The following is a 25361-nucleotide window of genomic DNA, read 5'->3' as shown; positions in this document are numbered from 1 at the left end:
TTCTATTCAAAAAGTGAAACTTGTATATTATATTCATTCATTACACAATGACTGATATATTTCAAATGTTTATTTCTTTTAATTTTGGTGATTATAACTGACAACTAAGGAAAATCCCAAATTCAGTATCTCAGAAAATTAAAATATTACTTAAGACCAATACAAAGAAAGGATTTTTAGAAATCTTGGCCAACTGAAAAGTATGAACATGAAAAGTATGAGCATGTACAGCACTCAATACTTAGTTGGGGCTCCTTTTGCCTGAATTACTGCAGCAATGCGGCGTGGCATGGAGTCGATCAGTCTGTGGCACTGCTCAGGTGTTATGAGAGCCCAGGTTGCTCTGATCGTGGCCTTCAGCTCTTCACAATACCCCATAGATTTTCTATAGGGTTAAGGTCAGGCGAGTTTGCTGGCCAATTAAGAACAGGGATAACATGGTCCTTAAACCAGATACTGGTAGCTTTGGCACTGTGTGCAGGTGCCAAGTCCTGTTGGAAAATGAAATCTGCATCTCCATAAAGTTAGGTCAGCAGCAGGAAGCATGAAGTGCACTAAAACTTCCTGGTATACGGCTGCGTTGACCTTGGACCTAAGAAAACACAGTGGACCAACACCAGCAGATGACATGGAACCCCAAACCATCACTGACTGTGGAAACTTTACACTGGACCTCAAGCAACGTGGATTGTGTGCCTCTCCTCTCTTCCTCCAGACTCTGGGACCCTGATATCCAAAGGAAATGCAAAATTTACTTTCATCAGAGAACAGAACTTTGGACCACTCAGCAGCAGTCCAGTCCTTTTTGTTTTTAGCCCAGGCGAGACGCTTCTGATGCTGTCTGTTGTTCAAGAGTGGCTTGACACAAGGAATGCGACAGCTGAAACCCATGTCTTGCATGCATCTGTGCATAGGGTTCTTGAAGCACTGACTCCAGCTGCAGTCCACTCTTTGTGAATCTCCCCCACATTTTTGAATGGGTTTTTTTTCACAATCCTCTCCAGGGTGCGGTTATCCCTATTGATTGTACACTTTTTTCTACCACATCTTTTCCTTCCCTTCGCCTCTCTATTAATGTGCTTGGACACAGAGCTCTGTGAACAGCCAGCCTCTTTTGCAATGACCTTTTGTGTCTTGCCCTCCTTGTGCAAGGTGTCAATGGTCATCTTTTGGACAACTGTCAAGTGAGCAGTCTTCCCCATTATTGTGTAGCCTACAGAACTAGACTGAGAGACAATTTAAAGGCCTTTGCAGGTGTTTTGAGTTAATTAGCTGATTAGAGTGTGGCACCAGGTGTCTTCAATATTGAACCTTTTCACAATATTCTAATTTTCTGAGATACTGAATTTGGGATTTTCCTTAGTTGTCAGTTATAATCTTCAAAATTAAAAGAAATAAACATTTGAAATATATCAGTCTGTGTGTAATGAATGAATATAATATACAAGTTTCACTTTTTGAATGGAATTAGTGAAATAAATCAACTTTTTGATGATATTCTAATTATATGACCAGCACCTGTATATTAAGACGGTTGTTTATATATATATATTCGAGTTTTAATGTTTAATGGTTTTACATGTTGTCTTAGCCATTTTAATCCTCTTAATTATTTGATGTGTGTATGTCTTTAAAATGTTCATCGGTCTGCCTGTCATGTGATCAATCACATGAATAAGGAAGTAAACCAGTACAAAGCAAGCAGCATGACAAACAATCAGGGTCATTGACCGAACACTGCACTGTCTGGATTGTTGAGTTGTTTTATGGACTTACCGTTCTAGTATCTCACTCATTTTGTATTCTCACTTTCTTTGGATTGTATATACACCGGTGGACACTTTTACCTTGGGATTTCAACACACTATGTTTTTTGACTGTTTTAGGGTATGGTTTAAATGGACAATCTGCTTTTAACAGTTATTCTAGTTTTATTGTGTTGTTTTAAGTTCCTTGTGCATTATGTAAATATACTATTTATTCATTCTACTTTTGTTGTTGTCTCATCTTTTTAAAACACTTATTTTACCTCACACAGTTTAATCTGACCCCAATTTAAATATATGTAATTTGTGCGATAAGGCCGATCATTACAAAGCAACATTCCATATTAAATCTATACAGAAAGCAGTTTATCATGTCACACCTAGTTTAGGGAGCTAATCACTCTCACAAAAAATAAATAAATAAATAAATAAAAACCCAGAGCACCCTTAGTTGAAACTGTAATAACATATTTGGCAAATTCTTCTGTGCATATTTGCATTTTCGCTCTGGAGAGCATCAGATGTTTCTATTTACAATGTTTGCAGCACTCAGCAGTGTAACTAATCACAGACACATCCATTGAACCAATAAACTGAGATGAGTGACAGGCTCAGTGCATTTGAAATTATAAATGGAGTACTCTTTGCACACATACTAGACTATCGATAATGCATTATTTATTTTTATATATATATATATATATATATATATATATATATATATATATATATATATATATATATATATATATATAAATATATATATATAAATATATAGGCTATATAACAGCAAATATATTTTGACTGTCCCTTATACTGGGCTGCTTATACTTTATTATACGTGTAATTATATAATTATGACAATATTACAATATTTTTGTTTAGTTTATAATGTAATACATTTCTCATAACGTAATAATTATTACATTATGAGCTCAAGATTTTATTACATTTTGAGAAAATTATTACATTATAAACATTTTATTACAATAATAATGTAATACTTATTACTTCATGTGCACTTTTTACATTATGTGTTGCTACATATGTTCTAGTTTATAATAACACAGATAAAATAGCTATATTTTAATTTTTAATATAGTAATTATTATTATTAAGAAAAGAAGTGGAGGAAAAGATGCAATCTTGCTAGGTGATTCTACTTTGGAACCTTCAGAAAACTTTAATTCAGTTTTTCTCATAATTGAGTTTGCTGACTCATCAACTTCAAACAGGTGTAGCTCAGTCATTTTTCAGTTTGAAGGTCTTTTAATGGAGAATGTGAAATAAAAAATAACTCATTTTTGAAAATTTGCTCGTAACTCATTTCAGTCCATTCTTAAGAGAGACTTGAAATGAAGTGAAAAATAAAATAAATATATTGTATACAATATTAAACAAAAATTTAATACTGTGAATGGACTTAAAGACTGGGATGAGATTAATAAAAAATGTTCATGTAAATATTCTTTTAACATATAGTATATTAGTGATAGCAAATTATTTTAACTTATTTTGGAAATTTAGGGGGGAGTCGTGGCCTAATGGTTAGAGAGTTTGACTCCTAACCCTAAGGTTGTGGGTTTGAGTCTCGGGCCGGCAATACCACGACTGAGGAGCCCTTGAGCAGGCACCGAACCCCCAACTGCTCCCTGGGCGCCGCAGCATAAATGATGCCCACTGCTCCGGGTGTGTGCACTTTGGATAGATTAATTGCAGAACACAAATTCCGAGTATGGGTCACCATACTTGGCTATATGTCACGTCATTTTCACTTTTTCAATGCACATTGGCATGCAATTATTGCAACCAGCTGCAGCTGATCACAGAGTGAGCATAAAGAGGCATCAGGTGTGATACCAGCTTTTCAGTTTGTAGCCGAGCGACAACATCGTTCTGCTCCATCTAAGTGACTTCAAGTGAGCTACGAGTTCAACACGCTCTTGGAGGCTTCTGGAGGTTGGCGGTATGGCGCTTCAGTGGTGGACATCCTGTGTCGAGAGGGTTGCACACTTCAGGTTGCACTACCCCCGCTGTGCTGCAAGTGGCCAATTCCCCTGTGCACCTCAATACTAAAAGAACATTTCCCTGAAAGAGCTATTTTCTTTAAAAAAGCTCCACAAGTGCGTCTTTGTAAAGATGATGGACCAGCTTTTTAAAGATGCCATTTCTGGATGCGGTCGTTACCTGGTGCCGGGTGATGGTCAAGATCGCTGCCTCATGTGTCTGGGCATTAAACACGCTAAGGTGGCTTTCGTTGACGACACGTTTCCATTGCGGGAAGATGACCATCTCGAGGCTGCGGACCAGGCTTCACTACCTCCAGGAGGGCGGAGTTCCGTTGCCTCTGCCATGATCTAAAGCTTGTCCTGACGGCTGCCAGGCAAGAACTACTTCCAGCAGTAGCATGGGTGGTTTGAGAGTCACAGTGGTGGCAAATCCCTCTGGGAACTCACCAACCCCCAAGAACCACCTACCCACTATGACATCCAATGGAACGTGCTGGGCCCTCTTCAAAGAGCGTACTTTGGGTCGTGCGATGTCCATGCTTGTGGTCCAGGAACGGCATCTCTGGCTGTGTCTGGCTGAAATGAGGGACACCGACAAGGTACAGTTTCTCAACGCTCACAGAGGAACGTGCGTGGTTAGTGCTTACCTACTTGAATTCGTTCTAGGGCAGGATGGCGGTCCCACTGAAACTATTTCAGAGGCTCCTGGGGCATATGGCAGCTGCAGCTGCACTTACACCACTAGGGCTATTGCATATGAGACCGCTTCGGCACTGGCTTCATGGCCAAGTCCCAAAGTGGGCGTGTAAGCGCAGCACTCACCCGGTCCAAGTTACACCGGCCTGTCGCCAAACCTTCACCCCATGGTCAAATCTTACGTTTCTCTGGGCAGGAGTGCCCCTGGAACAAGTCTCCAGGCATGCTGTGGTTTGCCTCCACCACCTGCTGTGGGGCCACGTACAACGGGCATGCAGTGTTGGGGATATGGACGGGCCCCCATCTGTACTGGCATATCAATTACCTAGAGTTGTTAGCAGTGTTCCTTGCCTTGAACCGTCTCAAAGGGTGCTTACGATGCAAGCACGTGCTGGTCCAAACAGACAACACAGCGACTGTTGCGTACATCAACCGACAAGGTGGTCTGTGCTCCAGTCTCATGTCGCAACTCACCCGCCACCTCCTCATTTGGAGTCGGAAGGTTCTGAGGTCACTTCATGCCATTCACATTCCAGGACTGCTCAACCGTATGGCTGACGAGCTGTCTCAAGCTATGCTCCCGGGAGAGTGGCAACTCCATCTCCGTACAGTCCAGCTCATTTGGAGACATTTCGGAGCCGTTCAGGTAGACCTGTTTGCCTCTCCAGAGACCTCTCACTGCCAGTTGTTCTACTCCTGACCAAGGGAACACTCGGCATGGACACACTGATACACAGCTGGCCGCGGGGCCTGTGCAAGTATCCATTTCCCCCAGTGAGCCTTCTTACACAGACGCTGTGCAAGGTCAGGGAGGACGAGGAGCAGGTCTTGCTTGTGGCGGCGTATTGGCCCACTTGGACCTGGTTCCACAAACTAGTGCTCCTCGTGACAGCCCCTCCCTGGCAGATTCCTCTGAGAAAGGATCCACTGACTGCGAGATGGGACACCCTGTGGCACCTGCGTCCAGACCCCTGGAAACTTAATTTCTGGTCCCTGGACGGGACGCGGAGGTTCTTGGTGACCTACCCCAAGAGGTAGTTGACACCATCACTTCGGCGAAAGCACCGTCTACGAGACACGCTTACGCCTTGAAGTGGAACCTGTTCATCAAGTGGTGTTCTTCTCGTAGAGAAGACCCCCCGAGATGCCCGATCAGGGTCGTGCTTTCCTTTTTGCACCAAGGGCTGGAGTGAAGGCTGTCTCTCTCCACCCTCAAAGTCCAGGTTGCTGCGATTGCTGCGAATCATGACCCTGTAGAAGGGAAGTTGGTAGGTAAGCATGACCTGGTCGTCAGGTTCCTTAGGGGGGCCAGAAGGTTAAACTCCTGTAAAAGCTAATAACACAGGCTCATCTGGGTAACAGCAGTCGGCGCTGTACTCTTGCTTGAACTATTTTTGTTCTTAGTGGAAGCTTTCCGTTTGTTTAGCTAATAAAATATTAAAACTCGATTCAAAATGGTGTACAATTGCTTAATTATGTCATCCTGGTATTGCGGTATCCGCTTTTCATCAGGGTCCTGATCACCCTGTTGGGGTTTATTCTGTGAGAACAACCGGCTGGATGTACGTTATCCCTTACTTGTGACATAAACATGAACACATTTAGGCCTACAGTTGGGTTTTCCCCAAACTATAATTCCTGACTAAAATGTTTGAAATTGAGTAAAATATTTTGAATATGACAGGCAATTCATTGTCTCTAAATTTCTTACGGCAGGATGATGTTTTCATGCTCTAACAATAGCATATAAAAGTAATATGAGTGTACACTGTAACATGATGAATGCTTCCGAGTCTAAGAATGATTAGACCATGTGTATTATTAATACTCTGTTCACGAAGAGATTTTTATAACTGCTAAACAATAATAATTAGTTTCTCAGATATAAAATGTCCTTTTTTATGATAGTACAAAGCATGCGTTAGTCTATGACTACAAAATCATATACTATAACATCATACATACTAGGCTATATGACTACAAAATCAAAGTTGGGGTTTCACCAACTAAAAATCCTGACTGAAATATTCGAAATCGAGTTAAATATTTTGAATATGATATGCTATGATTTGAATTCATTGTATCTAAATTTCTTACGGTGAGATGAAGTTTTCATATGCTATATAATATAAAACAATAGTCTATATAAAAGTAATATGAGTGTACACTGTAACAGGACGATCGCTAAAAGTCTAAGAATGATTAGACCATGTTTATTATTAATACTCTGTTCACAAATAGACTGTTTATATTTAAATAACTATATAACTGCTAAACAATAATAATTAGTTTCTCAGATATAAAATGTCCTCTATATATACACAGATGCTCCTGGTATTATATATACATTATAATATGCTCACATTTTTTTTTCTTTTTGTTTTGGTTGTTTGTTTCTTTTTTAGTGATCAGACATGTGCACCGCAGATGAATCATGCTGACTTTCACGCAAGTCTCTTCAAACTGCTTTCCTCTGAGAGCGCTGTATCAACATCAGATGTTCAGCTACACTGATATTTTATGGTGAAACAAGCTCATTGACTACTGATGATGTTTTTTTTTTTTTTTTTTTTTTTTTTGTTCTTGAATCCATAGAAAATAGCAGCAAATACTTAAATATCAGGTATGGTTTACTTGTTTCACTTGTTGAACAGAATCTGTTTTCAGGAATGACTCAAAGTCAGTTCACATCTCTGTGGTTAGATCAGTATGCTCAATAATGTGTCTTTGACCTTCATTATGTATGTTTTGATTATACTGTGTTGTAAATAAAATGCAAATAATTTAAAAAGCCATTTTTTTCAATCTCCACAGATTCTGTCTTACCTGCCTCACAGTCACATGACTCACTGATGGGCCATTAGGGGAGGGGCCCTTTGTCTCTCAGGTGTGAATCATTAAATATTCGTGGACATTGTCGGACTCGCAATCCAAAGGTTGTGGGTTCGAGTCTTGGGCCGGCAGGATTTGTAAGTGGGGGAGTGAATGCACAGCGCTCTCTCCACCCTCAATACCATGGCTGAGGTACCCCAACTCCGAGTATGGGTCACCATACTTGGCTGTATGTCACGTTACTTCACATTTTTTGTGAATGAGTAAGCAGAATGATAAAGCTTGGCTTATTGAATATCAGGTCCCTTTCTACAAAAACACTTTTTGTAAATGTAAAATCAGTACTAGGGCCGTTACTCTTCACACTTTACACGTTACCCTTGGGAGATATCATCAGGAAATATGGTGTTAGCTTTCACTATTATGCTGATGATACTCAGCTCTACATTTCTTCGTGGCCCGCGAAACATACCAGTTTGAAAAACTAACAGAATGCATAGTCGATATAAAAACTGGATGACGAGTAATTTCTTACTACAAAATTCTGAAAAAAACAGAGGTGTTAATTATAGGACCTAAAAACTCTGCATGTAATAACCTAGAATGCTGTCTAAGACTTGATGGCTGCTCTGTCAATTCTTCCTCATCAGTTAGGAACCTAGGTGTGCTATTTGATAGCAATCTTTCCTTAGAAAGCCACGTTTCTAACATTTGTAAAACCGCTATCAAACATCTCAAAAATATATCTAAATTATGACCTATGCTCTCAATGTCAAATGCAGAAATGCTAATCCATGCGTTTATGATCTCAAGGTTAGATTATTGTAATGCTTTATTGGGTGGTTGTTCTGCGGGCTTAATAAATAAACTCCAGTTAGTCCAAAACGCAGCAGCTAGAGTTCTTACTAGAACCAGGAAGTATGACCATATTAGCCCGGTTCTGTCAACACTGCACTGGCTCCCTATTAAACATTGTATAGATTTTAAAAACTTGCTTATTACCTATAAAGCCCTGAATGGTTTAGCACCTCAGTATTTGAACGTGCTCTTGTTACATTATAGTCCTCCACGTCCACTGCGTTCTCAAAACTCTGGCAATTTGATCCAGTTTGTATCCAAGTCAGAGGGTCACTGCAGTCACCCGTATCCAGTATGTATCCAGCCCAGATGGTGGATCAGCACCTAGAAAGGACCTCTACAGCCCTGAAAAGCAGCAGAGACCAGGACTAGAGCCCCAGATACAGATCCCCTGTAAAGACCTTGTCTCAGACGACCACCGGGACAAGACCACAGGAAACAGATGATTCTTCTGCACAATCTGACTTTGCTGCAGCCTGGAATTTAACTGCTGGTTTCGTCTGGTCAGAGGAGAACTGGCCCCCCGACTGAGCCTGGTTTCTCCCAAGGTTTTTTCTCCATTCTGTCACTGATGGAGTTTTGGTTCCTTGCCACTGTTGCCTCTGGCTTGCTTAGTTGGGGACACTTTATTTACAACGATATCGTTGACTTGATTGCAAATGATTGCACAGATACTATTTAAACTGAACTGAGCTGAATGATGACATCACTGAATTCAATGATGAACTGACTTTAACTGTCATTTTGCATTATTGACAAACTGTTTTCCTAATTAATGTTGTTCAGTTGCTTTGACACAATCTGTTTTGTGTAAAGCGCTATATAAATAAAGGTGACTTGACTTGACTTGATGGATGCCATCACCCTGGCTTATGAGGCACAGGGTGTGCCCTGCCTGTTCAGGTTGTGAGTTCACTCTGCTAGAAGAGTTGTATCCTTCTGGGAGCTGGCTTGTGGCGCCCCGCTGACAGATATTTGTAGAGCTGTGGGCTGGGCGACCCCCAACATGTTTGCTAGATTCTATAGCATTCGTGTGGAGCTGGTATCCTCCTGTGTTCTCACCTCAAACGTGTAGTGGCACTGAGAGGCTCCTGTTAGTGTCAGCTTGCTAAAACTGCTCCAGCGTGTCTGTACTGTAGACCCTAATGAGCTCCTCCATCCCCTCAGCAGCCAGACGGGGCGGAACGTCTGGCTCCAGGTCCTCACTCACTGAATCCTTGAGAACCGGTAGCGGGCTGGGTTCCATATGTGAGACCTAAGTGGATCCCATATGTGTAAAGTCCACGGTATAGCCTCAGAGCCCGTGTTTTCCCAGTGTTATCCAATCTCACTGAGCGGGTAGTGCTACGATGACAGTGAGTAGTCTTCTTGTTGCAAGCCCTGGCCTACACCAAAAAGGGGCACAGGCAGCTCCCACAAGGCACTGGAAGGGGCAGCATCCATGGCGCTTTGGTAGGGAATCCCAATTCATTGGTCACCATCGTGACGTTGAGAGTGACCGACTGAAAGGGAACGGTTACGTATGGTAACCCTCATTCCCTGAAGGAGGGAATGGAGATGTCATGTCCTGTCGCCATGGCTGCTATACCACAGCTAAACGGCGGGGTCACCGGCTTGGCTACTCAGCGAAAACCTGGTATGCATTGCACCTGCTGCCTCTTTATGCTCATCCTGTGATCAGCTGCTGCTGGATGCAATAATTGCCTGCCAATGTGCATTGGCTTGTTTAGTTTACACACGAAGTAGATTGGTCTCTCGAAGCGAGATCCCAATTCGTCGGTCACTGACGTGACGTCTCTGTTCCCTCCTTCAGGGAATGAGGATTACCATACATAACCGAGACGTTATTCCTCAATAAACTCCTAATACACTACTTATTGGTAGTAAGTAAGGGAGTTGTTGTAGTAGATGTGTTAAGGTATGGGGCAGGGTAAAGGGATCTAGAATATGGTAATGCAGAATAAAGTATTAATATGTGCTTTATAAATACAAAAACTGTCAATATGCTAGCAATATAATAAGCAACTAGTTAATAGTGAATAGTGTTCCCTAATCTATATTACCATTATTGTTATTTATGTGTGGAGAAACAGCCATCTGTGGTCAAAAGACTTGAAATCATTACTGCATTCTGTCTTGTAGTTACTATAGGTAACAATGTGTGTTTGAGCTGCTAGCTATTACCAGATCACTTCAAAATAGCACCTACTGCCTCATCTGTGGTAACCATAGAGATGGTGTGTCTCTGTGTGTGCACTGGGGGGTTAAATCATCATTCTGCATGTATCTGAGTCATCGCATCATGAGCTCTGCTGTGCAGTTTTTTGAAAATAGATGGAATGACTATGACTGCAATAAAAACACACTGTATAATAGAACTAGGATTAAATTAGACACCTTGTGTAACTCACCAAAGACTCTAACTTATGTACAGACTATATTCAAAATAGAACTATTCTTATGATTTCTTCTGTACTTTCTGTCTGCTGTGTAAAGTATGCGAGACTTATGTATGCATGTTATATGCAGATTACTTTTTACAATAGCTAGAATGTACAACCTGGGGCACGTACAGGTGGGAGGCTGCATGGCCCGAGTCACTGCTTCTTTTTCCCTCTCCAGCAGGCAGAGTAGTGTATTTGATCAGAGTAGAGGAAAATGGATTTCATACTAAAAGCATTTACAATCAAATCACTCTGCTGCTACAGATCCACTTCAGGGTTTCCATTTCTCATTCACACCACCACCCTCGCTCACCAAGTAGCTAGAGAACCTGCACTCTAATTTCACTTTTAATTTTAATTATATGAAACATTTTCATTCAATTAAAGTAATCTTTAAAAAGTTAAGAATGATTCGGAATAAGATTGGTGCCCTACAGAAATGCATACATTTTTGTTAGATTTCAACACAGGGAAAAAAAAGAAAACTGTAAACACAATTAAAAATGTATACTGCCTTTGCATTATATCCATAATCGAAATTTGTGCTCTGCATTTAACCCATCCAAACACAGCACACACACACCCGGAGCAGTGGGCAGCCATTTTTGCTGTGGCTCCCGGGGAGCAGTTGGAGGTTGGTACCTTGCACAAACACACCTCAGTTGGGGTTATTGAAGGTGGAAGAGAGCTCTGTACAAAACCCCTTCTACAAGTCCTGCCAGTACTTGGACTCAAACCCATGACCTTTGGGTTGCAAGTCCGAATCTTTAACACACTGCCAACACAAATTCATGTCCAAACACCATACAAAAGTGAATTTTGCATAACAGGTCCCCTTTAAGTATAGGCAGAAAAACGTTTAATGATTATTGTTAGGGAGGGAGTGAGGGAGAGACTGTATGGATAGTGAAAATGTGACTGATTGATTTTTTCATCAGTAGCAAAAAAATAAATAAATAAAAAAAATCAGATGATACACACTTCATATCTCTGTCTCTGTGTTAACAAAAGCATATGTAAGAAAAAAAAAAAAAAACCTGACCCTAATGCTGGGTACACACCAAAAGATTTTTTACATCTTATAAGATTTTCAAAATGTGATAGACCACAAACATGAGGATAAAAAATACTAGATTTAACCATTTTGCTCCTATAGTGTGTGGTGTGCCATGATGTGACAAAGACAGCACACCACACACGAACAGATTTTCAACCATAGTCTCGACTGTGAACACAGGAAATCTCCCGAGACTTCAGAATAAGCATGGCGGACAATATGCAGGAAGAAATTGCAATGATAGTGTTTGGAATGGTTTTCACAGAAAATACACGACACGTTGTATAAACATTCATGCTGTTGCCACAAATCAACAAGCTGATCCTCCATCTCTGCTGTCCACATCAATTTCACTTTGTGCTGCACGTTCCGTCTTCCATCATCTCGCTTTCTGATTGGATGTTGTTTCGTTTCACGTGATAATCTCTAGACCGTGCGCGCGTTTGTCCTCGGGGTTCCCCCCACACATCAGGATTTCTGATCGTAAATTTTAAACATGTTGAATATTTACGATTCGCAATCGGGGCGGCTCCAACGTTCTTCCGATCAGGATCGGACACTCTAAACACACCTCACACCAAAGGAAAATCTGATAAAATAATCTGTAGAACCATCAAGATGATCGGGACATAGCTAGGATTGTTGGAAGGGGAGAAATCGGCCCAAAATCAGCGCGATTATCTTTTGGTGTGTACCCAGCATGAGGAAAGAAAATACACCTAATACACATATTGGCTGCTCGAAATTTACAGATGTGAGTTTGGTTAAAGAATATTGTTGTCTTACTAAAAAAACAAACTATATGTAAAAGTAATTATATTAAGTACTCTAATACAGAATTGACTACTATGTTCTGCTGCCATGTGAATGTGTGCTTTACTTATTATTATTAGTAAAATCCAATATCAGTCTGACTTATACTGTGGAAACTGATCCTTCACACAACACACAGACATAAATTTACCTCCTCTATCTGCTCTTGTTTCTTCTGTATAGCTCTGTTTCGTGCCACAGCACATGTCACAGATGAGAGAGCATCTCTGTTGCTGGGTTTCTGTGACACCTGTGGAGGTCACCACAAAAGACATCATCAATCTTTCAATCTAAAACTTTAGTTTTAGTATTATTTATATGCTACAGTCTTAAACAACAGTCAGAAAAATGTAAAGGTGTGTTCACGCCATATCGTAATTATCGTAATTACAACAAAAAGCGTTCACGTCCTCGTAGAACTCATAATTACAATTTGTGAACTCTGAGCTTTCTGAGAGCTACGACGTGACCACTGCACCTTGTCGGCGCAAAATAAGCAGTTACTTTGTAATATTTTTGTTTAAATTTTGTGTAATTGACTTTTGCCAATGTAGATGTTTTCATACAAAAGTAATGCGAACTTAAATGAATGACATGCAGCACAGAGTAAGATATCTAAGCTATCCATGTAATAACAACCTAAAGAAATAATTATAAAGAGTAATAATTATGCATTTGCATAGCAACTGTTACTTCTATTGTGTTTTACAGGGGCCAGTAACATCCTTTCATTCCGGTTCATTTTGTTGACTGTCGCTATAGAAACGGATAATCCCCAGTCCAAGGACGTGAACAGCACTGATTGAACGTCACATGTTATCATCTCGGAATTATGGTAATTACGACATGGCATGCACGCAGCATAATGCTCGGTAGTGCTCTTACAATTGCAATCACTTTTAAGGTTATGTTTACAGACTTTACATACTCGAGACAGAATTTATAACTTTGCACAGGCAAGAACAGTTAGTCATTGTATCACAATAGTTAACATGTTATTACACTTTTCAGTGGTATGAAGCTAAACTCATTTGATGAAGGACTAAAACATGAGACTTGACTCAAGCTCCCAGAACTAAAATAAAATTAACAAACATTTTACTTTGATGCTTGCTACAACATGCATTAGCGTATTATTAATGTATTTTAGCACATTCCTACCATGTTGTTAGTGTGTTTTAGCATAGTGCTAACATGCCTTAACGCATTGTTAGCATGTTGATAGTTTATTTTACCTTGGTACTAGCACATTGTAAACATGTTTTACTATGTTGTTTGAATGATTTACCACATTCCTACATGTTTTACCACTCTCCACACAAACACTTAGATATATGCCTAACAGAGCACTTTTATCTAGGTTAAATGTTTAAAATAACATTAGCATAATGTTATTTATTAAGGTGTTATAGCATTTTACTAGCATGTCTTAGCATTACTAAAATGCTTCTAGCATGTTTCTTGTGGTAGTAGCTTATAGAATGTTGCTAACATTTTAACTTGTTTCTGGAAATTGCTAACATGTTTATGCACATCACTAATATTTTATGAACATTACTAGCATATTTTAACATATTGATAGTATGATTTCATTTGTTGCTAGGATGCTGCACTGCTAGCATGTCTAAACTGCTAGAATGTTGCTAGCATGTTTTAGCACATTGCTAGCATTTAGAATTTTAGTAGATTGCTAGAGTGTTTAATTGTCTTCTTTAAGAAAATCATAACCCTGTTGAAAGAAACAGCATATGCTGGTTAGGTATGTTTTGAAGTTGGGATGCTGGTTTGAGCTGGTTTATGCAATAAAATAGTACAGCACAATAGCACAGTTCTATGTAAGATATTGTCTTGAAAACATTGGTTCAATAAAGTTAATATTGAGTATCTTACATTTTGGAAACTATATTGCTAGGTGTGTCTACTTGCAAATGAAAACAGTTTTAAAGCAGCAGCAAAATCATCCTTTGCACATCTCAGAATAACCAACAGTAGTAGTCGTTCAATCCAGCATGAATCAGTGTTGATGAATGAATGGGTTGAGTGAACTACTTATTGCTTTACATTTTTGATTATTGCTTGAATATTTGTATTTTTTTAAGACTCATATTATGTAATGTGTTTCTATTCCTATTGTTTCCCTCTTCACTTCCTTTGTTCAGTTCCTGTCCCCGTCTGCCTTGCTGCTTTGTTTGTTACCATAGCAACCCTTATTATTTACCATGCCAACTTATCACCTACACCTGTCCCTCATCATTCCTGGTTAACATGTGTATATATACCCCTGTGAGTGAGTTGTGTTTTGTCAGTTATTGTTTTCTTTATGTGTTTTGTCTTCTGACTGCTCTCCTGGTTTCTGTCTATGGTTTGTCCACAGTTGTTTCAAGTTTGGATTATCTGTGTTAGTGTTTCAAATTAAACTGTGCCTGCTCTGTCTCGTCCCTGTATACATTACAGTGTTCCTACTGTTAATCTTTGCCTGTATTACGATGCTGTTTTTGCTTTCGCCCAATAAACTCAATGCTGCCAATGTATCACACACTCATCTTAAGCTACTTCTATGTTACATTGTGGAACATGCAAACACAGAGAAGCAGTGTGATAAAAACAATTTCATAGTGCTATTAAACTAAGCATCAGCACTTTATTTATTTATTTTTATTTTAAAAAAAAACTTTTTTTAACCCTTTTTTTTTTTTTTTTTTTTTTTGCATTCTGTTCAGCCAATCATATTCAACACACACACATACTGTATATCACATATTTTGTTAATACAGAGTTTAGATTAGATTAGATTCAACTTTATTGTCACTGCACATGTAAGGTACAAGGCAACAAAATGCAGTTAGCATCTAACCAGAAGTGCAATAAGCAGTAAGTACAGGATATACAGTGTCTACAATATGTTTATCATGCTGCTTCTCTGTGTTTGCAGAGTTCAACTTGTATTGACCCAAAAACATTCATTTGAGAATGATCATAATGATACAAAGCAAGAAGTGTCTGGTCTCTTACTGTGGATGACAGTGATGATCTGTTTCCAGAGGATGGCCGAGAAATGTCTATAAAAAAGTAAGGGCAAGGTGAAAAGGGAAAAGGGGGGGGGGGGGGGGAGGAGAGAGAAAGGTTTCTGTAAGAAAATCTGTGTAGTGTCATTTGGAAAATCTGCCTCACAACATGGGTTGTTTTATTTTCAGATGGTGGGCCCGGATGTTTAAATCCATATAAATATGACCAATCTCTCTCATTCTCTCTACTCTCACATACATACAAGAGCACCTTCAGCTCTCTGACACTCACACACACACGCACTTTCTCTCATTATATCTCACTTTTAAGCAACACGTACACAAGCAGTGAGTCACCAAGCACATAACCGTGAGATGGAGGGGGAGGAAAATCTTCTCAACATGCCACATCTGATTTTTAGCCAACTAAAAAAAAAAAAACAAAAAAAAAAAAAAAACAGACATGCACGTCTGCATGCACATGAATTATTCATAATTAAAATGAGAATTCCTGATTTTTAATTGTAGAATTGTAATTTAAATCTGTCCTTTTAATGCAGCAGAACAAAACTGAAATTTATATGCAATATATAAATTTTTTTGTAACAGAACTTTTTTGCAGATTTGTTGCAACAGATGTATATATATATTTTCACAGGCTAGCTTTTTGCTGGATTCTATATCAGCTATGACCATCTAATAATTATTTGGCAACCCAGAGCTTTGTAAATTATTGGACAGAAAACATGCTGGGTTATTTTGACACAGTTGGTTGGGTTAAATGTTTTTACCCACTATGCTCAGTTGTTCTGTTTAAGTCAACTATTGTTTAAAAATTATTATATTGCTGGCTTAAAATGGACTGAAAAAGAAAAAAAGAAAAACAATTAAAAAAAAAACAGCAACAATCAGAAGATGAACATTTATTATTAAGCAAGAGCACATTTGAACACATTTTAATTTATTTGGGTGAATACAGCATTTACAATATTACATACATTTAAACTCGTTTAACAAGCATTTTCGACATAAAAATGTAACATTCAAAAGTAGCATTTTAATTTAAGTGTATTTAACCATTCTCTGTAATCACGTTTTACTGAAATAGTGTTTATTCTCATGCCAGTGTGTCGCTGAAATCTGAGCCGGTGAAGGGCTGCTGTTCTCGAGGGAACTGCGAACTTCAGACCGCCGCCTCGCATTTCACTCGTAGCTGAAAGATGCCGTGACCAGTGGTGTAACTACAGACAGTGCAGCGCACACGGGCTCATCGTGATGATGTTACTATATTAATATAAAGAGAAATATTAAAGGAGACATATTATGTCTCTGGTGTCCCCACAATGTGTCTGTAAAGTTTCAGCTCAAAGTACCCCACAGTTCATTTATTATATCATTTTGAAAATGCCTATTTTGGGTGGAAGCAGAAACACAGTGTTTGTATATTAACTTGTGGGAAATATACATATATAGCTCTAATAAGTTAATGTAATAATAATAATAATAATAATAATAATATACAAATATTAAATTAAAATGTTAAATTAAATATTAACAAAAATGTTTTATCCATCTCTGATAATCCCGGGTTGCTATGGTCACGCAGGTTTGTTTACACACTTGTGTCCACGAGAAATGGATGTCGTTCCCTCAACATAACATCTCGAGGCCACGACATAAGGATGACTTTATCTCGACACAATGATCTCATGGCCACGACATATCAGTTAATATGATGTTCCCACAAATTAATATCTCGTGACCACGACAAAACTAAGTGAACCGAACATGTCACTGTACTCATATATATGTACTCATGTCACCCTCATATATATATATACATATATATATATAAACCAAAGTGGAGTTCGCCAGTGAATGTATATCAAGAACAAATACAAATATCAAAGAAACTTTTTTTTTTTTTTCCTCATTAAAACCAAAGTGGAGTTCGCCAGTGAATGTATATCAAGAGCAAAGACACGTTTGTGAGCATTTTGTTTTGTGCTTTTACCAGAACGAAGTGCTCGGTCGTCTGTGTTTAGATCAGTTCTCAACCTGCGGCACACCATGCTGAACACAATTTTAAAAATAACTTTCAGTTTTACAATTCATTTTAGTTTTTACATTAATTTATGTTCTAAAGAAATATAAGCTATAGCCTAAAGTTTTTATGAAAAATTATTCAGACATGAGCGGACATAACGTTACGCATTTAACGAACACACATAAGCGTGCGCTTTGGCGGAATTCAATTGAAATAGTCATCAACAGCGTTTAGTTCGGTAAAATTGAGCATCAGAATGGACAAATTTGTTTTTAAGGGAGAAAAAAGAAATGTGGAAAATTGCCAGCGAATGAACACATAAACAAGAATAGTCACAGTATCAGCAGTGAAGGAGAGTGCTGGATTTTCGGTTTGCTCCGCAACTCACTTGAAGAAGTTCAGGCACATGGAAACACCCATACTACGCAGCAATCATCCTTAAATGAAGAAATGTGGCAGAACCTCATATTATTAAATTCGGAAGTGCTTTCCATATTTGGATCGCGTGTCAAGTCATGCTCCCGTGTGCGTCTTACAGACTGCATCTAAAGGCCAATTTATACTTCTGCGTCGAGTGTACGCCGTAGTGTACGTCGTAGACTACGCACGTAGGCGACGCCGTCGTGAGCATGTATACTTCTGCGTATGTCTGTTTTGCTCTGCAGTTACACAGCCGAAACGCTAGTTGATGCGAGCGGGTTCCACTGTGTTTACATTCCTCGATCATCGCGGGCTTCTACGAACAATGGCTTCGAATTCGCTGCCATCTGGCAGTCTTTGTAATCTCCCGAAGAGGAGTCATACAGATGGCTGTATTTCCTCACTTCTTCAATTAATCGCTCGGTCACTTGGTCCATTTCCATGTTGGCTCTTCACTGAATTTCGGAATTTAAAAATGGCGGGCAGTCCAGAGTGCAGAAGATCATTCCGGAAATGCGTAGGAGGAAACGTGATACTACCAAGCCGACCAATCACAGATCTTGCAGTCCGCGTCGTCGCGACGTGAGTTACATTTTTGAGGAGGTGCGCGTCAGGGTACGGCGTAGGGTACGACGTATGGTACACGTCAATGCGTATGCTACGCCGTACCTACTACGCGCACCCGACGCAGAAGTATAAATTGGCCTTTACAATCGCAACTTCATTGTGCTGTTACTCCTTCGAGCCGAATTTCACAAAATTGGTCAGCTCCCGACAGCATCAGCTGATTTATTTATAAGGGAGTAGAATAATTTATTTATTTCAATGAATGTAATCGATTAGATATAATATTTAGGCTATAATATTATAAATCAGGTTGGTTTGTATTGATGACGTTATATGTAAATATGCGTGCGGCCCGCGAGACTTGCACTTGGACCATAGTGCTGCCCGGTGGGAAAAAGGTTGAGAACCACTGGTTTAGATGGTGCATTGGGCACGAGCGCCAAGAGAGAACTGATAACAGCGTCAATGAGCACTCTCAATTACTTATTTCAGCGATAGATCGTCTGTTATTTAACACAGACCAACTCATTTCTAATCGAATGGAGATGTTTCTTTCTTTTAGGTACATCTGTGCGTGCCACGAGATGTTGCAGAAAGTGGTGGGGCCGTGTTCTCTTGCGTCTTGCCCCTCGACAAGGAATGTTGTTGCAGTGATTCCTACGTGTGTGTTGGAGAGAGATGCACGTGAAAAGAAATGTTCAGTTTAATACAAAAAGATAAGATACTGATTTTAATTGGTCTAAATTAAGTAGGTTAGGCACAAATTTGCTTATATGGGTTCCCTGCACGAGCGCTGTGTGTTTGTATGTGCTTTATAACCATGCAGCCCAGGGGCCGTCATTAATAGGTTACACCACTGGCCTACCTATTAACGACTCTAACCTACCCATAAACAAACAGTACTAAGATTAGAGAACATATTTTAACATCAAATTAAATTAAGCTCAGTATTATAATGAATAAAATAGAATAAAATTATAATGAATAAAAACGAATGTTATGAAAGGCAAAAGGCATTTCCATCGTTTGAAACAACCGCTGCTTACACAGCTGACTGACATCTCATCCTTATGTTGCGCTGCAGAAAATAACACAATTTACAGCACAGCAAAGACTTTAGAAATTAAATAAAATGTATACAAACCTTTATTTCGCTGAAGTGCACCAAAGAGGACTCAAAAAGCCTGTGAGCTCACTGTAACTCAGCAGCTAGGTTGTTTTGACGGAGACAGGCTTAACCCAGTGGTTGGGTAAAAAAAAATAGCCCAGCATTTAAAATGAGCCAGCAGCTTAGTTACAGAAAAAACACCCAGCACCTGGGTAAAATATATTTTAAAAATAACCCAATAGATTGACCAAACAAGCTGAACCTAGCATTTGGGTTGAAAAAAAAAATAATAATAACCCAGATTTTTTAGAGTGTAAAATAATTTGCTAATGCTTGAATATGATATATAAAAATATGTTATAGTTTTATTGTGGAGCAGAAAATGCATTTAATATTGGATGAGATTGAAAACAAATTTTATTTGTGATTTTTATTTTATTTCTTCAAGCATTTCTAAGATTAAATGATTACTGAGTAAAATGTAAGTTCAATTCTGTAAAGCAAAAGTAAATAAAATACAGAATGCTACCATCACTGAGAATTTTAATGTGTAAACTGACACTACCACCTAGTGTTGAGAGTTAAGAGTTCATACATGCACTGCAAAATTTAGTTCAACCATATTTACAACAAAAATGCTAACATGCAGATATAGCACAATGCATCTAACCTGTTCTGCCGGGTTCAATGTGTGCTGTGGAGCTATTCTTGTTCAGGCCTTTGTCGAACTGCTGGCTGGAAGGAGAAGAGGCTCTGGGCTTACGCCTTAGCTGTAGGCTGGACCACTGATATGTATGATGCCTCTGGTACCTCAGTGCAAAATTTGGGCGCCGTATAAAACGCCGTTCCTCCATAGTCCTGAAAAACCTGAAACTAAAGAAAATGAGAAATTTATCATAACACATTTGATCAAGCAATATGATAACAAACCAGAGATCTGTTATATCCAAGTTAGTCTGACCAGGCATTTATATAAATATGCTTTGCAAACCCCTCAATAAATTTGCCTATTTTATTGAAATAACCAGATCCAATTAGGGGTCAAATTAGTCTTCCTCACAAGGTCTAGTCTTTTTTAAACTGATTTCGAGAAAGGGAGATGAACATGTTAATCTAAAAGTTAGGGGAAGTGCATACGGCTAAGATTTTGAGAAATGGAAATATGTAAAGTAATATGTAAAACAGAAGATCAAAAAAAAAAAAGTGCACTTAAAATTGATAGTTTGCAAGAAAAAAGTGAATGAAAGGAAGATGTTGGGTGAGAGATGAATGAAACAGGGAGTGATAACAGTTTAAGTTTTTAAAGATTAAGTCTTTCTTGGAAATACGAAAAGCCAAAGTCCGCTCGTGGCAGATTAGATAAGCGTTTTTTGGCTAGCATTAATCTTTTTCATCCTGCAAATTATGCGAATGTGGAGAGATTGCGTGAGCACGGATATGCATCGATGCCTCCCATAGAAGAGATGTTGGCAAACTATCTTTCTATGGGAGAAACATTGATGTCGAAGACTCCGACCATACTGCGCCGTCCTGGATTTGCGCCTAAAACCTTGGGGGACCCTGGGCCATCTGCGTCTATGGACTACAGACAGGCTCAGAGGCAAAGTGTGGCAACTTGGGCTCCTCCTCCCCCTGCTGGCAGGAGCAGGACTCAAAAAAGGAGAGACATGAGGAGGAATAGGAAGGATTTGAGGGAGGTTATCGAAGCCAAATGCGTGGGTGGAATGATACGCCTCACACTAAAGGAAAGAGAGATCATTTTCCTTTCTCCTTCCTATCCTAGCCCCCACCCCCCACCCCTGGGTTCTGAGGTATTCTCCACACTTCACATCTCGCCCTGTACTGAACCTATGATGTTTTAGCAGGTTTGTGGAGCTTCATGCTACACTGAGGTTCATTGAAAGCCTGTATCTGGTAGTGTGGAAATACATCCTATGCTGTGACATTTGGTTTCGGCCCTTTGGTGGGCCACCTTGATAAACTGTCATATGGCTGAGTTGGTCTGGCCTTCTCTTGAAAAAAAAAAAAAAGAATTAGAGTTCTCTTGAGGCCTCCAATCACCTGAGCTCCAGCTAGATGGTCCGTTCAAATGTGCTCCAGCTAGACTGGGAATCAAGTGTTCAGCCCATTGTAGGGCCGCCTTGACAAAAGGTCCTTATGCTGAGAAGGTTTGGCTATGTGGGGCTGTCTTGATAGACAGTCTTTATGTCGAGTAGGTTTGGCCTCTTCTCGCTTAGAGAGTCATTTTGCTGAGGCCTCTGCTCATCAGAGCTCCAGTTAGACAGTGTAATCAAGTGTTTCGGCCCTCTGTGAGGCCGCCTTGATTAACAGTCTTTATGTTGAGTAGGTCTGGCCTTCTCTCACTTAAGAGAGTCCTTCTGCTGAGGCCTCTGCTCACCTGAGCTCCAGCTAGACTTGGAATCAAGTGTTCAGCCCTCTGTGGGGCCGCCTTGATAGACAGTCTTTATGCTGAGTAGGTTTTGCCTCCTCTTGCTTAAGAGAGTCATTCTGCTGGGGCCTCCACTCATCAGAGCTCCAGTTAGACAGTGTAATCAAGAGTTCGGATCTCTGTGAGGCCGCCTTGATAAACAGTCTTTATGTTGAATAGGTTTGGCCTCCTCTCGCATACAGAGTCGTTCTGTTGAGGCCTCCGCTCACAAGAGTTCTGGTTAGACATTGTAATCAAGTGTTCGGCCCTCTTGAGGCCGCCTTGATAAACAGTTTTTATGCTGGGTAGGTTTGGCCTCCTCTCGCTTAAGAGAGTCATTCTGCTGAGGCCTCCGCTCATCAGAGCTTCAGGTAGACAGCATAATCAAGTGTTCGGCCCTTTTCGGATCCACCTTGATAAACAGTGACCAGGACTGAGGGTTGTTAGGCTTCCTCTCATTTAAGAGGGTTATTCTGCTGAAGCCTCTGCTCTCCAGAGCTCCGCGTAGGCAGTTTTAAGGTGTAGGCTCTTTCCTTTGAGCCTCACTAACTGTTTAGTGTTGAGTGTAGCCAGGTCTCCTCTCGTTCTGAGAGTCGTTTGCTAGACCTCCACTCTAGAGCTCCAGACTTTGGTGGGTGAGCTAATAGTCTATGACGTTGGCGACCTTTTAGCTTGCCTGTAGGAGGTTTCTGGCTCGTGCTCTGGCCACAGCGAATTTGTTGGGGCAGGGATGCTGATCCTTTGAGTTTTGACTTAGGGAATCGAGTTGTTTGGGCACTCATCCCTCAGCATGGTGGTGTTGGTATACCGTTCCCCTAGCACCCTCTAGTCAACGCAGCATGGAGTTCCCTTTCGAAAGGGAACGTCTCAGGTTAGGCATGTAACCATGGTTCCCTTAAAACAGGGAACAAGACGCTGTGTCTCTCTGCCATGCTTCGGGCACTCCTGTGTCCTTCAGACAAAGAAGTGGATGATGTATATCGCAGGTCAAATCAAAATCAACACACATATAATCAAAATCAACACACCAACTTACACACGTGCGGACACACACATACACACCTATGAACTGGTGTGACTGTAACACTGCAACTATGTAAAATAAAATCAATAATTCAACTACAATGCGGTAAAAAAACAGACAGCAAGGAAGGGGTTACACTCTAAAACATCAAGAGTGTAAAACGGACACATGCACTCACACACACACACACTTACACACACTCACAGACACACACATACAAAATTATACATGCTCAAATGAATTGGTATGGCTATAAGCTTATAGCCAAAATGAGTCAGAAGATGGAAAAAAGAGGTTAAAATCAGATCAGACCCAGAAGGATTAAGCTCTGATAAAGCATTCCTGTTAATTTTTTGTCACATTTTTATAGAATTTTAATGTTTTGTGTAACAAAGTGCTTTCTGTGTTCAGGTTTGAATGTAGTAATAATAATACAACAAAAAACTACACTTCAAATCAACATTTAAAACAACAAAAAATATAAATCTTGACAAAAAGTAGTCTTTGAGAATGCCTTAATATACATTTAAATCCACAACCTAATAAAAGTAAACAATTATGTATAAAAATAACTAGGGAATTCACAAGCCTCTCTACAGAGTCCTATACAGGAAATTAGTGGTAACACCATGAAATTACAGGTTTTTTTTTTTTTTTTGCTCTCACCAGGAGGTGCTATTCTGCCTTCAAAAATTTTATTTTAAAGGCTTAGTCTCTATTTTAATCTGAAATGCTGCATTAATTGAAAAATAATTTTTAAAAATGTGAAAAAAAAAATTTGTACTATTTTCAATGGAAAAAATTATTATAATTATTGCATAAATATTAATTAGTACAATGAAATTATCTCAAAATACAAAAGAAAAAAGAAAAAATATTATTGAACAAAAATATATTAGACTGATTTTACTGAACAAAATAAAAGTTACATTTCAGGTGTCCAGTCACTTTTGACCGTGAAGACCATGAGTTTGACTCTCAAATGAGGAGCGCACAAGGGTTAAAGGACCGCTCTGTCGCACCTGTTACACGCACCCTGTCACTGTAAACTGGTCTGTCAATCATCTTGTCACAGTTAACATCCTCCACATTTAATTTAATTTAACTTCCTACCATACTGGAGAGAAAATAAGTAGCTCGTTGATCTGCCAGTCTGCAATAATCATGCTGTCTAATCAGCATCTTGATATATCACACCTGTGAAGTGGATGGATTATCTCGGCAAAGGAGAAGTGCTCACTAACACAGATTTAGACAGATTTGTGAACAATATTTGAGAGAAATTGGCCTTTTGTGTACATAGAAAAAGTCTTAGATCTTTGAGTTCAGCTCATGAGAAATGAGGGCAAAAACAAAAGTGTTGCATTTATAATTTTGTTCAGTGTGTTTATCATTCAGCCATATAAAATTATTTTAAAAGAATGCTAAAGACTCTAAATGGGACACTATTCCAACCATTCAGTGTAACTGAGGTTTGAATACCCTTTGACTGGTGAACTTCTAGCACAGCGTCAGACTGGTATCGAGCCAAATTCAGACCTATGTGAGAGACATATATTCATATTAGAGCCCTACCAATATATTGTTTTGCCAATTTTATCGGCCGATATGAGCCTGTCGCCATATATCGGTATCGGCGAATATGCCAGCGATATGAATTCTTTTTTACAGAACATATAACGTAGATAAAATGCTTGAAATGGTGTAATTACTTAGTTTGTCCAGCAGAGCATGCTCCATTGTTTGCTACTGGTTCAGCATAAAGCATTATAGGTATAGGAGATTTTAAACTTTGTGACTTCCTGATCTGGCTATACTTCATAGTTATTTTGCAATAAATCCAAAAGAAAGTCATGTAAAAAAAAAAAAAAAAAAAAAAAAAAAAATAATAATAATAATAATAATAATAATAATAATAATATTAAAGGGTGTAAATCTTATGTTTAAAAAATGTGTTTAAATTGTGGGGGTGGGTAAATTTGTGCGTCTTTGTCACCTTTTGCACCCATGATGAGTTTGCATCCCTGATCCTGTTACTGTCAATAATTTAATTAATATATATATATATATATATATATATAAATATATATTTGATACAGTCTTCCAGGTTTTTCCATTGTAACTTTAACAATATTTTATTTTGGACATTTTTTAATATCTCTCTTGTAATAATATATTTTTCTAAATTGACGTGGTCACCCTCCAACATTATGATGTTCTTAGTCATTTGAATGACGAATAAAAACATATTTTAAAAATCCAAATTTTAAACAATGCCAGTGAAAAG

General features: G+C 39.2%; 1 protein-coding gene across 2 annotated transcripts in view; it reads right to left on the bottom strand.

Moving 5' to 3' along the window:
- The window catches only part of LOC109094692, a 69449-nt gene that overhangs the window by 10099 nt on the left and 33989 nt on the right, over positions 1 to 25361 (bottom strand). For both annotated transcript variants that reach the window (XM_042730373.1, XM_042730372.1), the window contains exons 3-5: positions 20293 to 20495; positions 15488 to 15534; positions 12627 to 12725 (exon numbers count right to left, since the gene is read on the bottom strand). In XM_042730373.1, coding sequence (XP_042586307.1) covers positions 12627 to 12725; positions 15488 to 15534; positions 20293 to 20495 — 349 coding nt within the window. The remainder of the gene's footprint in view (positions 1 to 12626; positions 12726 to 15487; positions 15535 to 20292; positions 20496 to 25361) is intronic.

This window comes from Cyprinus carpio, chromosome B8, assembly GCF_018340385.1.
Source record: "Cyprinus carpio isolate SPL01 chromosome B8, ASM1834038v1, whole genome shotgun sequence".
NCBI classification, from domain to species: domain Eukaryota; kingdom Metazoa; phylum Chordata; class Actinopteri; order Cypriniformes; family Cyprinidae; genus Cyprinus; species Cyprinus carpio.
Note: the sequence above shows the minus strand (reverse complement) of the source record. Positions and strands in the feature narration are given on the sequence as shown.